This window comes from Coccinella septempunctata, chromosome 7 (assembly GCF_907165205.1).
Source record: "Coccinella septempunctata chromosome 7, icCocSept1.1, whole genome shotgun sequence".
Classification (NCBI taxonomy): Eukaryota; Metazoa; Arthropoda; class Insecta; order Coleoptera; family Coccinellidae; genus Coccinella; species Coccinella septempunctata.
In genome coordinates this window covers 4,088,054-4,103,364 of record NC_058195.1, presented here as the reverse complement: position 1 = coordinate 4,103,364, position 15,311 = coordinate 4,088,054, and the positions used below count along the sequence as shown (strand labels likewise).

Here is a 15,311-nt window from a genome sequence, read left to right as displayed (position 1 = left end):
GATTAATTTCTCATTCACTCTTCCTTGAACAAATCATTGAATTTTCAAAGCTTCATCTTCAATATCATTTAAGTACCCTGATTTCTGATAATTTTTTTAAGGTCGATTTTTGCAACATTCCTAGAATCCCCTAATTTAAAAGTACGACAGTGCTAGTAAATTATTACAACATTGTTGTAACATTTTTCCAGTAGTGAATTTTTAGTTTTTATGAATTGAAACTACTTTTTATATATGTATTAATAATGTATAAATCAAAATCATTCACCTAATGATTTATGGAACTCTCTAATGAAGGCTAAGGTAATGAAAAACTTGAAATAAAATTTTGGATTTCTGTAATTAACTAATAAAATGCCATACAATCCTCATAAACTTCATATACAAAATTCCATACATTTAAAATGTAACTGAGAATCATCAACTTTGTCAATACATTTATTTATTCCTCTGGTTATTCTCTTCTGTTTTTCTTCGACTGTCTTCTTCTGTGGCGATGAATTGCAACAGATCAATGGCTGTGATTATGCCAAGTGCCTTATTTTTATCCACTACAACTACAAACGACTCCCTCTCCAACGTTCTTGATACAACCCCAAGAGAGCCAGTGTGAGGTATTTTGGGGAAAATTCTCTCTACCACACTTGCTATTTCATCTGTAGCTGTTATTTTTTTGGCGATAAGTTTGTTCAGCAAGTTTTGCATGGTGACTACACCTATTAGTGAATCGTCATTGTCAACTATGGGGATTTGGTCGATTCCACTCATTTTCATTATCTTCAAAACTTTAAAACACTGAATACTCTGTTTGGCAGTGGTCAAGGGTTGCATTGTGATTGCAGTTACGCTGGTATCCCACCACCAATGGTTCTGGGTATTCACGGTTTCTTGCAAGTTTTTAGATTCCATCCAATGGTCAGAGACGAATTTTGTAATGTAATTCCTTATACTATCAGGTAGGAGTACTACCACACGTTGCCCCTTTTTCATATCCCCAGCTGCTTTGAGAGCTCCTGCAACAACTGCTCCACTACTACCTCCAGACAAAATTCCTTCTTCCTTTATGAGTCTACGAGCCATTGGCAGAGATTCTTTATCGTTGATTTTGACCCACCTATCAACCACATTACGATCTAAAACTGTGGGAAGGAAATCATAACCTATTCCTTCCACTTCATAAAAGTCTGTGTCAGTTTTGTTGAGGTCTTCTGGTTGGGCTAAAATAGAACCTTCTGGATCAACGCCAACAACTATGGTATTAGGCGATTTTTCTTTTATCTTCCTTCCAATGCCTGTCATCGTTCCTCCAGTCCCAGTTCCCAGCACTATCATATCAATTTTACCATCGCATTGATGCAATATTTCTTCAGCAGTTGTATCGTAATGTGCCAGGGGATTTCCAGGGTTGCTGTACTGATCAAGTATAATAGAATTTGGAATTTCATTCTTAAGTCTGTTGGTTACACCAAAAAGTCCTTCAGCTGAATCAGAGCTTGCTGATATGGGGGTTCTTACTACCTCAGCACCAAGGGCTTTAAGGACATCCACTTTTTCATTGGACATTTTTTCAGAAATAACAATAACACAACGGTATCCCTTAACTGCAGCAGCTAGTGCAAGACCAATACCAGTGTTTCCAGATGTAGGCTCAATTATCGTGGCACCTGGTTTCAAAATGCCAGCTTTCTCAGCATCCTCCACGATACGATAGGCTATTCGATCCTTGACGGAACCTCCAGGGTTGAAAAATTCGCATTTCGCCAGTAATTCGAATTCAAGGTTGGAATTTTTCATTATATTGCTCAATCTCACCATTGGTGTGTTCCCTATTGCGTGTAAAATGTTGGGTAGGATTTTTTCCCGTTGTTTCCATTCTGATTTTCTGTGAGGGTTCTGCCCGCCCCCATTCCTATGCCAAGTGCAGGCCGAGGCCTTGTCAGGAGTTTTGAATCCCTCGTTCAATGGCGAACGAAAATTCATCAATTTTTCAGCAATTGAAGACTCACTAGGAATTGTATTGTTCTGCATCTTTATACGACACTATTCACCAAACTAAATCGAATGGGGATTCACAAATTTATATTGCAAAACACTTATTATTGCAAAATTCAAATTATAACCTTTCACCGCAAGCGGATATCAACAATGCATTAACAAACATGTGTTCTTACGTCAACACGTCAAAATCAGTAGCGTACAGGGTGCATAAGCGTACCATAGCTGAGAGTAAGCTATACTGGCCACGTGTGCAGCCTTTGATCAATTTCTGTAGAATGAGAACTTCATAAGCGTTACTTTTTATTGAAAAGTTAATAAAAAGTTTAATTTTGTTGTTCCTCGTGGAGGAAAATGAGGCAACTGCTGATTTTGCTACTGATGCCTCTTCAAACTTGAACTCTCTTGAAGATGGCGCCACATTTATGACGGTCATTCACAAGACAAGACTTATTTGAAGGTTGAAGGGCCACACTCGTTGTCAGGGGCTTCCATGGAAAGAAAAATTCTTTCTCAGTCTCTTGATATTTCAGTTGTGTGTATTAGTTTTATTGTTAGTGTTTTCTCTTTTATCTTACATCTCCTCAATCCATTCCTGTATTTCCAAACATTTGAATCAATTCTGCCTAGGGGTCGCTACTACTACACGGGAAGAGAAATTCAATGTTTTCTTAGATTTACTGGTAGATGGCGCTGAAAATCCATCGAACGCAAAACACACCTTATATTTGTTATAAGACGGTAAAACAAATTTTTCTTATACCCAGATGACTAAGAAACTATACCTAGGTACCTATGGTACCAACAAGTTAGGGCTTTCTATAGATGCTTTCACTTAAAAAAAGACAGGCACTTAGAACAAAAGGAAACCAAGAACCAATTATTTGATTTATTCAATAAGACTTTGAAGAGAAAATTCAAAGGACTGCTGTATTTCGATAAAATCCAAAACTTGAATATTGAAACTGTCAAAGACACATTTATATTAACAAAAGGAAAGAAATTTAATTCTACAGTACTGATTCTGCGAGATTTAATCAAGAATAAACCCTCATCTCAGCATATACACCTACTTCTTTGATTCAGTGATTTATGTTTGCGCTGATTATACTGAGTGAGACAAACCAGGAGACAGTGGAAGTTGAAAGATATCAGGACTATCCCTGTTGTAATTTCATCTACAGGCCTGACACAAAAGAAACTAACAGAGAATTTAAGGAAGCTTCAGCTGGACAAAAATAGTGCAGAAACGGGAGGAAAAGAACGACATTCACTTCTACAAGAAGTGCGGGGAGATCTGGGACACAAAGGAGACAGGACCTGATCACAATCAGGAATCCTAGGAGCAGCCTGGACCCGACCACAACCATGAGCCTTCAACAGAGCTTAAACCTTTTGATATCTGAGATATGTGAGATGAGTGAATGTTCCTCTGCAGAGGAGTGTGAAAGCCGCAAGGCTAAAGTCAAACTGTACATTTACAGAAAGACTTATTAGATATCATAACATACACATAAAGTTTTATGTGAAGAGCGTTTGAATGAAAGCCACTTTTATAAATTAATGCATTTATTTGACACATAAAATTCAGAAATATATATTAATGAAATAATCTTGTATATTTTCACAATATACCTCTATTTTGCAAGTAACACACACTTATCTATTTTATTCAATATTATGTAACAATAAATCTTATTGTGAGATCACAAAATATATATAAATATATATAACCAATAACAAATTCAACAAGTCACTTTTAAGAAAAAGATTTTTGAGGAATAACATGAATGTAAAAAACTCGGATGTATTGCTCTTGTTAATTCGGCAGTATAGATTTTTGCAATTTATAGCAATGATTCAGTTTTTTTTCTCCTTCGATTTCAAATTGATGTTATTCCATTTAAATGAGAAATCAGTTACATGGATGAAGACCGCAGTACATTTTCACTAATTTGGAAGTTTTCGATTCAAAGACAATAACTAATATCAAAATCATCATTACAATATCTAATGAAAATTGATCGTTATGAGAAGATCAGTCTCTATTCATTTTCCATGCCTTTTTGGTATTATTACTGGCATTCTGCACTTTTAAATACATAAGTTGTGGTTTCATAGATTTTCATAATCTTAATATTGCATACTGCAGATGGATATTTGTAAAGAGCAGAAAGAATATTCCATATGGATCAATTCATTGCATGAATATTTATCCATGTAACTGTAAATGAGTTATATGATGGGAAATGAAAAGATTGAAGTCCAGCAAATCTTCAGCAGATAATGTCTTGTAGCAATAAAGAGTATCATTTGTAATTTGGTAGTGATTCCTATCCGATTTTGTATGACTTTATACTTAAAATTGCAGTACTTCACTAGATAATATTGCATTGGCATCATTTATGATTGTATGAATCACCTTGGCAATAGACTTCTAAGTTTTGGAACATCATTCCTGGTAAAGTACCACAGATACTACTACCAAACCAAAGGATTTTTTGTACATTAAGCGCCAGTTGAATATTAATCAAAATCAGTTACATACTTATAATTACAATGCTCAGTTATGTACACATAGTATCCTACAGGCGCCACATACTTATGTGGAATCAGAATATTCAGGAAAATTTACAGAACAAAATTCGATAAAACTCAAAAATCATAATATTATATGATCTACTCAAGACAGGTTTCATTATTCATAAAATTTTCAATTCGCTATGTACAATAAAAATGTGGTTGCACAAACAGATAAGCGACCTGCGCACTCCAAATTACGATTGTTCAATGTACCTGAGTAAATACAATTTTGGTCAAATTTCTCATTGTTCATCACAAAAAAAAGACGAAAATTTTTTCCTAATTTCCTCCATAAACTAGAAAAGTTTAACTTTTATGAAAGACTTTTCAAAAAACGATCATCTAATAATCCAACTTAAAATTTTTATATACAATCCTATTCTATCCCAAACGAAGTCAATTTGGAATTTATACAATACGATAATAGGCACCCAGTTTCTTCAAAAATTGCAACCACAAAGCAATAAAAACATCTCAATCATGGCAAGAAAGTGTTGTCTAGAAAACACTAATAGATATTAAAAATATTAGAAAGGTAGCATCGAGCACCTTTTTTGTACTTTATAATTCATGAAAATAATCATCATAACAATCTCAAAAAAAATGAAAATAAAACAAATAGGTATAGAACAAGAACAATTCAGAATTATGAGACTATAATACAGGTGCAATGTTTTTTCAACAGTAGGGAAGATTCATCAAACGAAACAAGGAATTTGATTAATATTTTACATTAAATAGTGCTGGGTTTGGAGAACCCAGCAAATACAGATCACCAATTTGGTTGAAGCTTTAATGTAAAATTCATGGATTTTTCAATATTTAAGTGGACTCATTTTATTAGTACTTTTGCCACTTTACAATTTGATCAGTAAGTATGTCCACAATGATTCAGATTATATTCATCGGCAAAATAACAATTCAATATCTTGGTTCTGCATAGCTGAGTTTTGCTAATTTGATTACATCACATAGACTATAGTATGCATTAGAATTTCTTTTTGTTTAGAATTGAGCAAAATGATGTTTGACATAATAAAACAATGATTCCATACATACATAAATGATGAAAATATTTGGTTATGTATATTTCATGATGTTAGAAACTGTATATTTTCTTTTCAAATATTGTTTTAGGCTATTTCATTTATTTTATTTATTATATGAGGCGACTTCAAATCCTATCATCTGTAGTGAGTTTTAGAACACCTTTTTGATTCTGTTAAAATCATTTTTCTTGAAGAATTTTTGGTAGAATATCTGTCTTCATTTGATTCGAAGACGATTGTACCAAACATTTCTATACATTCAGTTTTGTAATAATCTATTATCAATAGTTTGAAGTTAGCCCATAAAAGTTTGTTGTAAAATCTGAATAATGATAACTTTAGTGAAAATGTATTGATTACGAATATCAAAACTCCTCCATTCATGTGGAAGGAGTTTGTTTAAGGAATCTAATAGTTCCATAGATGTAATTAAACATCCTGCAGACCTTGGCAGATAGGGCATTTCGGATCAGCTGACTTTGACAGACCTCTAAGAGGCACAAACGTGTTTCAATTAGTGATTACAAGTGGTTTTTGCATGAAACCTTATCAATTTTTGAGGAAATGTCGTTCAGTGAATATTATTCATCCCACAGTGTTGATATGATAGTGAGGTATGATAGAATACTGACTATTATCGTACAGATTCAAGTTTTGTGATCACAAATGTCATAGATGGTTTGTTTGCCTCAAAAGTGACGTAAATCCTAATGCCCCATAGTGCCAAAAAACCTTCAAGGTTCACACCAATATAGTACTGGCCAAATGAGTTGGTGTGAACATCTCCAATCTCCGCTCATTGTGGACAACTTTTAACTATACAATTTTTTCGACTGCACTTAACAATAACGGATCATTGGGGGGGATTTTTCGTCTCAGATTCCGCAGAAACTATCACACTTGTTTGAGTCTGTTCCGGTTCTTCCTGTTTAACCGATTCAACGTCATCGGCTGCACTTTCAACTTTGACAGTGTCAGCGGTTCCGTTTTCTTGTTTTTCCTCAACTTTTACCTCGAGTTTCTTATCAGCCTTTGTCTTTTGTTCGTCGTTCTCGACTTTCCCTCGTAGACCCTTGATGATCTCGTCTTTTTCTCTCAGTTTTTCGGCTAACATGTCCCTTTCCCTGATTAGATCAGCCACTAACCTTGAAATTTTACGCCTAGGGGAGGCGTCGTAGTTTTTGAGAAGGTCATCGAAAAGTCTGAAGTCTGTTGGTCTATCTGAGGTTTCAGAAGCACTGTCTTCCGTGTCCGAAGAAAGGTCCATCTCACTGTTCATCCTGGAAGTAAACATTTGCAGAATGAATGCACAATTCTGACAAAAATGATAATTTCATTCTTCCTCAGGCCTTTTTTACTTATACTAATATCTCTTTCGAATTGAGATTGTCTTACCTGTATGGCGAATTGTTTTCTTTTGGCAAAAACTGTTGAACCCTAGCCGCATACTCGTTCAGTTCCTCAACTTCTTTCCTAACCTTGCCGTTAGCCATCAGCGCCCTCTGTTTGAGATCTGACTTGATCGCATCATTTATCGAGATTGAGGTTTTTCCATATAGCAGGTGTTTTTTGGGTGTTGGTGCCAACGCCACATTAGGCTGGTAGGTTCCGTTGAATCGTTCAGATTCTGATAATGGCACAACCTGCAATTCAAAACAGAGGTGTTGAGGATCAAATACCTACAGTTGAGTTAAACCTAAATGAAAGGGCGCTTCAACAATGTGACGAAAAGAGTTTCTTATAGCTCACATAACTTGCAAGGCTTATATAAGCCTCTGACGAGAGCGCACAGGAGTCTCATACAGAGGCTTACATTTCTACAGTGTCACTGGATTTTGTGACTTAATCGTTGGGCAAAATTAAAAGGTCCATTTTTTGAATTCCATACCTTGAACTTTTTTGTCTGTTGTGGGTAGTCTTAATTTTGACAGGAACATTTTAGGAACAGGTTTTGAATTTCTGAAATGTTTCCTAGGGCACCCAACAGACAAAAAAGTTCAGAGCAACCCATTTAAAAAATATTGAGTTATTGGTCACTTTCCGAAATGAATACATGAACCTGAATCCTTCTGTTGTGCTTCACACTCTAAAGTTTCGATGTAGATATATGTATGCTCATTCAAAGCGATAATGCTCAGATAATTGAGGTCAAACTCAACATTCTGTTTGTGCATTATGCAATTTCGTGATCGACAACAAATCAGTCTTACTTTTTCCGGATGTTGAAGAACTGGTGGATCAGCGTATTGGCCGGTTTTCTTGATTTTAGTCTCGGAGATCGACGGTACCGGCCTGAAGGCAGATATGTGTCGCAAATTCGCAAGATCCGGAACGTATGGATTGTAATAGGGGTCCAGGGACGCGTAGATCTGCTGAATCTGCATGTTGTACGGTGGAAGAAGATGGGAATATTCTTGGAGCTTCTGTTTCTTCAGGGGAAGTTCGTGATTTCTTATGAGCTCTGAAGCCAGTATCTGAAAGCAAAAAAGTACATCAGTTTAGGGGCAAAATGAGTTTTATTTGTATTGAAATTCTTCTTGTCGCAAACTTGGCACAACTATCATCTATCGTTTGATTTGTTTACAGTGTTTTGTTGAACGTATTTTGATCTATTCGTTCGAATTTGGTGGTCTATTTTTCTGTGAATATTTTCGTTGAGATTCTGTTTGGTATCGAAGTTACATATCTCTATTTTGTTCAATTTGTTTTTACTTATTGTTTCTAATCAAGATCCAATTCTTTGTTGGGGTCAAAGTGGTGTACCAAACTCGGCATTTGCAGATTAGTGAAGCTGCAATATAAACCCGTTCCTTCATTAGTAGATCCAAGGATTCAGTTCCTGCACACAGGAAGCTAAATAATTCAAACAGCTCCCCCCATAATACGAGAGCGAATCAAAAGAAATCCTCAACCCTACAACAAAAACCTTTGATTTCAGGCCTTCTCAGAGACGCCAACCGTACCAAAGAAACAAAGCATACGCGAACTTTTCGTACAGGTATGATGAAAGGACGAGCACAAAGGATAACCCGTATTTAGGTCGCAACGAGGTCTTTTTTTCCTCGCGCGTCGCCCTTCTTTGTCCACTTGAAGCGCGCTCGGCCTTCAATAATTGAAGTTTGGTAAACATTTTTAAACGCTGGTCGCCAACTTCTGAATGGTATAAGACGGGGAGGGGAAGAAAGACATCCATACCCTTTGTTCGGTGAATAATGGAAGGTGCATTGTATGTGTGTGCATAGTGTCCGAACGAGAGCAATGATTCATCGAGGATCGGAAGAACAATTCGAATTTTTCATCGAGAAATTGCTATCCAAACTGAACTAAAAGTTTTCCACAATCTCATCATCCCAGGGAAATGTCGCTTATATGTCGCAAATAAGTAGCCTTTTATTGGTCTCAAACTTGCTACAAATATGGAACAGAAGGTTTTAATCGGAGTATTAGGCTTTTTTTTTCCGAACTTAATTGAGGAGGTGATTCGTAATCCAGAAACCTTCATTTGTAATTCAGTTTAGTTAAATTTATTTCAGAAAACATCAAGTGAAATTCAGATTAGTCGATTTAAATTCAGAAACCATCAATTGTAAATCAGATTAATCATTTGTAATTCAAAAACCGTCATTTGTGATTCAGTTTAGTAACATTTATTTCAGAAAACATCAAATGTAATTCAGATTAGTCAATTTAATTTCAGAAACCATCAATTTTAAATCAGATTAATCATTTGTAATTCAGAAACCGTCATTTGTAATTCAGTTTAGTCAAATTTATTTCAGAAAACATCAAATGTAATTCAGATTAGTCAATTTGATTTCAGAAACCACCAATTGTGAATCAGATTAATCATTTGCAATTCAGAAACCGTCATTTGTAAGTCACCTTATAAAAGGAAACATTGTGAACGTGATCCTACTTCCTTATTTCAAATGAGCATCTTATTTTTTATCCAATCTTTGCGTCTTCCTGAAAATTCTGAATCTTTTTTATTGTCAGTATTGTCTGTTAACGCATACTTCATTCAATTGAGTTCTTTCTGAATTACAATTGATATTTTCTGAATTACAATTGACGTTTTCTGAAATGAATCTGCCTGATCTGAATTACAATTGACAATTTCTGAAATAAATGTGACTGAACTGTATTTGTAATTTAGATTAGTGAATTTAATTTTAGAAATGGTCGGTTTCTGAATTACAAATGATTAATCTGATTTACAATTGGTGGTTTCTGGAATTCAATTGATTAATCTGAATTACATTTTATGTTTTTCAAAATAAATGTGACTAAACTGAATTACAAATGACGGTTTTTGAATTACAAATGATTGATTTGATTTGAAATTGATGGTTTCTGAAATTAAATTGACTAATCTGAATTACATTTGATGTTTCCTGAAATAAAAGTGACTAAACTGAATTACAAATGAATGTTCCTGAATTACAAATGATGAATCTGATTTACAATTGGTGTTTTCTGAAATAAACTTCACCAACCTGAAATGCAAGTGATGCTTTTTGAATTTCAATTGATGATTTTTGAATTACAACTAGAAATAAGAATACAATTACCTCCGGGATTATCAAATGTGGATAATTTTACAAATTTTCATCGTGACTAAAATTGAATGAGACTCCACCTGCCCAGCGTAAGGGTCATGTTCGGTATAACACCCCCGAGGAGCTTCTCGCTCCCCATTACACCCCGCTGGAGTAAATCCCCCAGGACTGCGCCCATTTAAACAAAAACAATGGGAGAGACTTAGGCTCCTCCGCCGACTGAACATCCAGGTGGGCGTTCTCGTCCAAATGGCGTCCGTAGCGCCGCGACGCTTCTCTCTAAATACCAATTTTCCACGAAAGTGATCGTAAAAATCCGTGCGGAAACTGGGGTGCTGCCTCTTTTATGAGACCGTCAAAAATACACCCTCGATAGCGGAACGGATTCTAAACTACGTTGCGTATTTCGGGATTTCGGGGACTTGGTGGTAGATCCCGATAATCGGGTGGGGAAAGTGCTGGGGATCCTGGAGATTTGGGTTCTCCCATCCGACGAATGAATATTGGAGGTCACTTGGGGCTGGGCTGCTCTGCCTATATTCTCCGATGGAAGGTTGAAAATCCTCGACATTCAATTTGATGATTGTGCGTTTTCTGAATTTTATTAGGTTCTGAGAGTCGTGCTTCAAAGTTATTTCCAGTTGTAATTCAGAAATAATCAGTTGAAATTCTGAAAATATCCTTTCTATTCCAAATTAAGCAAGTTTATTCCAGAAAACATCAAATGAAATTCAGTTTTATCAATTCAATTTCAGAAATGGTCATTTGAAATTCAGTTCAGTCACATTTATTTCAGAAAACATCAATTGTAAATCAGATTAACCATTTGTAATTCAGAAACCGTCATTTGTAATTCAGTTTATTCACATTTATTTCAAAAAACATCAAATGAAATTCAGGTTAGTCGAGTTTATTTCAGAAAACATCAAATGTAATTCAGATTAATCATTTGTAATTCAGAAATCGTCATTTGTAATTCAGTTTAGTCACATTTATTTTAGAAAACATCAAATGTAATTCAGATCAATTAATTTCAGCATCATGTCGGCGAGTAGTAAAGACGTCGATGCTAGTCTCTCATTAAAGATAGTTCCTCAATGTGGAACGTGTAAACGACAAATTGTCAAAAGTAGTTGTAGGTGTCAAATTTGCAACAAAAATTTCCACCCTGGATGTGGTGTGAAAGTGAAAAAGTGCTGTGACGTTGAATTATCCGGCCCTGTTTCAAGTGAAAGATTGCCTGATGAAATTTCCCCGATGCCCGAGATTGGTAGCAAAGTTATAACGAACGAATCTACACATCAAGATCTCCTTCTAAAAATTATTGCCGAATTGGAAGCTAAAAATAATTTATTAATAGAAAACAATTCACTGTTGAATTTCAAAATCAAAACACTGGAAAATGATTTAAAATCAAAACAAACAGAATTAAATAAATTCAACAAAGTGTCATCCATATGTGATACAGAAGATAAGCAACTTCAGATTAACCGCGAATATGTAGTCAATGACGTCATCTCAGGTCCCTCTGACTTTGGTTCTGAGCGTGCTGTAACCGATGCTCCCCACCGTTCGACGTATGCGGAGAAAGTATGCGTTGCAAAATCTCCAACTGTCGATCCTTCAAATTCACGGAAGCAACAACTATCTCGGCGAGAACGTGATTCTGTCCGAACCAAAGAGAAGGAATTAAGTCATCCGGGCACATCAACTTGCTTCGATGACATTGAAAAATCTAATAATGAAACAAACTGGAAGACAGTCAGCCACAAGCGACCAAATCGTCGACCCAGGAAAACCTTGGTAACAGGTACCTTTTCTGGGAAATCAGAAGTGGAAGGGTTGGACAAATTCAAAGCTTTTCATGTGTCTAACCTAAGACCTGACACCACAGTCGAAAACTTAGAAAAATTTCTGAGACAGAATTTCTCCAACATAAAATGTGAAAAATTGCAATCAAAATACCCGGACTCATATTCCTCATTCAAAGTCCTGATTTCCGACACTGAATATGAGAAAGCTCTCGTGAGCACAAATTGGCCGAACAAGGTCAGTGTTAATCGTTTTTTCCAGCGTGGGAAATTCAAAGAGCGACTGGAATAAATTCCCTGTCAAAAGTCCAGGATAAGGGTGAATTCAAGCTTATTCAATTAAACTTGCAATCAATTTTTAATAAATTGGATGTACTAGAAGAATTTGTTAAGGAAACACGCCCCGATGTGTTCAGTGTGGCAGAGCACTGGTGCAGTTTGGATAGTGTTAGTGTTGTGTCAGTTGCGGGGTATGATCTGGCGGATTATTTTTGTCGTAATCAAAGACAACATGGTGGCTCAATGGTATTTACAAGGGTAGGTCTTCAAGTCAATAAACTTTCTGTATCAAAATTTTCTACTGAAATGCATATAGAGATGTGTGGTATTGTAGTATCTGTTAAAAGTTCCCGACTGGGCATTATAAGTATTTACAGACCTGGTACTGGAAATATTGAATTGTTTTTTGAAAAGTTATTTTGTGCCCTTCAGGCTTGTTTTGATCGAATAGACTATGTCTTTCTGTGTGGAGACTTAAATATAGATTATCTAAGTCCTGATTCGAACGAATTCAGATTACTTAACGAGTTAATGGATTGTTTTCATCTGAAAGTCACCTCTACTGAAGCAACTAGAGTATTTACATACAGTAGTGGTAGAATTTCTGTTTCTAAACTTGACTATATCATCACTAATGACCATCTAGTGAATTATAGAACTACTGTATTTGAGCCGCATTTAAGTGATCATCGAGTGATCATTCTCAGACTGAATTTTACCCCTGTATATGGGCATAAATCGAAAATGACTGCAATTCGAAATTTGAGTCAGGACTGTCTGGACAATTTAACAACTCGACTAGCTGAGTATGCATTCGATGAAATTTACAGGGTACATGACGTTGATAAAAATTTCGAAAGATTTATTAATATTATATATTACTATTTAGATTTATGTTGTCCTACGAGAAATGTTAGAAATTCCGTGAGAAAGAGAAGTTGGGTAACATCCGAAGTAATGCAGAGTAAAAAGTATCTAAATAATCTTTATTGGCTCCACATGAATGTTGGTTCCATAACTACCTATGAAAACTATAAAAAACAAAAAACCTATCATAACTCCTTGATAAAGTCCAACAAATTATATGCTAATTGTACAAGAATAGCGAATTCCGAAAATAAAAGTAAAACGGTCTGGAATATTGTCAACAATAGTATTGGCAGATCGGGAAAAAGTCATAATCCTATTTCCATTAAGTTAAATGGGACATTATTCTCCGAACCTGCAGAGGTTGCCGATTTGTTTGCAAGTTATTTTTCCACCACAGCTAGTGATCGACTGCTCACTTGCTATGGTAACAATCTGTCGCTGTCTTGTACTGTTGTACCATCCCTGAACAGCAATTTCTTTTTTTATCCTGTTTCTCATTCTGAAATTGAAGAAACCGTGTACAAATTAAAAAATAAAAAAAGCGTAGGATCCGATCGCATTTCAGTAAGAATCATTAAAGCGATTACTCCAGCAGTAAGCCATCACATAGCAGATCTGATAAATATATCTGTGACATCGGGAAAGTTTCCAAGAATTCTCAAAAAATCTATTGTAGTCCCTGTATTTAAGAAAGGTGATTTACAGGATATTACGAACTACCGTCCAATATCAATTTTAAGTGTCTTCTCAAAAATATTCGAAAAAGTCGTCCTTGCGCGAATGATAGATTATATTAATAAGTTTAAAATATTAAACTCAGCTCAGCATGGTTTCAGAGAAGGTCACTCTACACAAACGGCTGCACTCAGCTTCGTGGAGTCTATATATGAATGTTTGGACAAGAATATGCAGGTGGCTGGGATATTTTTTGATCTCTCTTGCGCTTTCGACACTCTGAACTTCAATTTTATTATTAATAAATGCTATAACATGGGATTTAGGGGGATTTTCTTGGACTGGTTGCAAGATTTTTTGAATGAGAGAACTTTGTCAGTCAGAGTGGATGAGTGTTTTTCGGGGGACAACTCTGTGGAGATGGGGGTTCCTCAGGGTTCCGTGCTGGGACCACTACTATTCATATTGTTCATGAATGATTTGCCTAATCATTTAATATGTCTTCTGTTAGTGTTGTTCGCTGATGACACATCTGTGGTGGTTTCGGCGCGCAGTCGTGGTGAGATCCAACAGGCTTGTGAGGGTTTGATGGCGGAGTTTTTCAGGTGGTGCCGTTCTAACAACGTAATAGTTAATGTTGAGAAAACAGTTTGTCTACATTTCGGCCTAAATAGCCTCGAGATGGAACCTCTAAAGTTTGATTTTACAGACAACGTTTTTTCTTCAGCTAAGAGGACAAAATTTCTTGGCGTACTTATTGACAGAAATCTTAGTTGGTCATCCCAGGTTGATTATGTTTGCAAGAAAATCAACTGTTCATTTTTTGCTCTAAACAGGCTCAAAAACATTCTGCCTCGAAACTGCCTTGTTGACATATACTACAGCCTAGTCTATAGTCACCTTATATATAATATCTTACTCTGGGGAAACTGCACTACTGTTTCGAGAGTTTTCGTTGCTCAAAAAAGAATTATAAGATTGATTTTTAATTTATCTCCTCGTTCCTCATGCAGACCAATATTCATAGCAAACAAAATATTGCCACTGCCTTGTATTTATATATTGAAAAGCCTTATTTATGCTAAAGAAAATGTGGCAAGGTGGAAGTCTGTTTCCAGTTGTCATGATTATGAAACAAGAAATTCTGATATTTTTCTCATTCCCAAACACAGAACACATAAGTATGAATGTTCTCCGATATATCAAAGTATTAAATTATATAATCATTTGCCAATGTCAATAAAGTCGTTGAATGTAATTCGGTTCAAGAGAGAGGTAAAACATATTCTGGCCTCGAAATGTTACTACTCGGTGGGTGAGTATTTTTCCGATCTCTTGAATTGAAAAAAATAAAAATTAGGAGTAATCATGTATGTAATTACCATATGAATTTTCTTTACTTCCTGACATGTCCTATACACTGTCATATGTGTCTTACAGGATTAATAAAATTATGTTATGTTATGTTATGTTATGTTAATTTAATTTCA

The 15,311-nt window shown here is 35.6% G+C and overlaps 2 protein-coding genes across 3 annotated transcripts in view; both read right to left on the bottom strand.

Annotated features, from left to right (window-relative positions):
• Window positions 1-321: 321 nt before the first annotated feature.
• LOC123317934 (cystathionine beta-synthase) lies at window positions 322-2,169 on the bottom strand. The gene has a single exon (XM_044904563.1). It carries the CDS (start codon window positions 2,026-2,028, stop codon window positions 439-441), a length of 1,590 nt encoding a protein of 529 aa, XP_044760498.1. The 5' UTR covers window positions 2,029-2,169; the 3' UTR covers window positions 322-438.
• A 1,377-nt stretch (window positions 2,170-3,546) lies between these two features.
• The window catches only part of LOC123317933 (ski oncogene), a 53,421-nt gene continuing 41,656 nt past the window's right edge, over window positions 3,547-15,311 (bottom strand). For both annotated transcript variants that reach the window (XM_044904562.1, XM_044904561.1), the window contains exons 3-5: window positions 7,838-8,101; window positions 7,023-7,270; window positions 3,547-6,907 (exon numbers count right to left, since the gene is read on the bottom strand). In XM_044904562.1, the coding sequence (XP_044760497.1) occupies window positions 6,481-6,907; window positions 7,023-7,270; window positions 7,838-8,101 (939 nt within the window). In that variant the 3' untranslated portion in view covers window positions 3,547-6,480. The remainder of the gene's footprint in view (window positions 6,908-7,022; window positions 7,271-7,837; window positions 8,102-15,311) is intronic.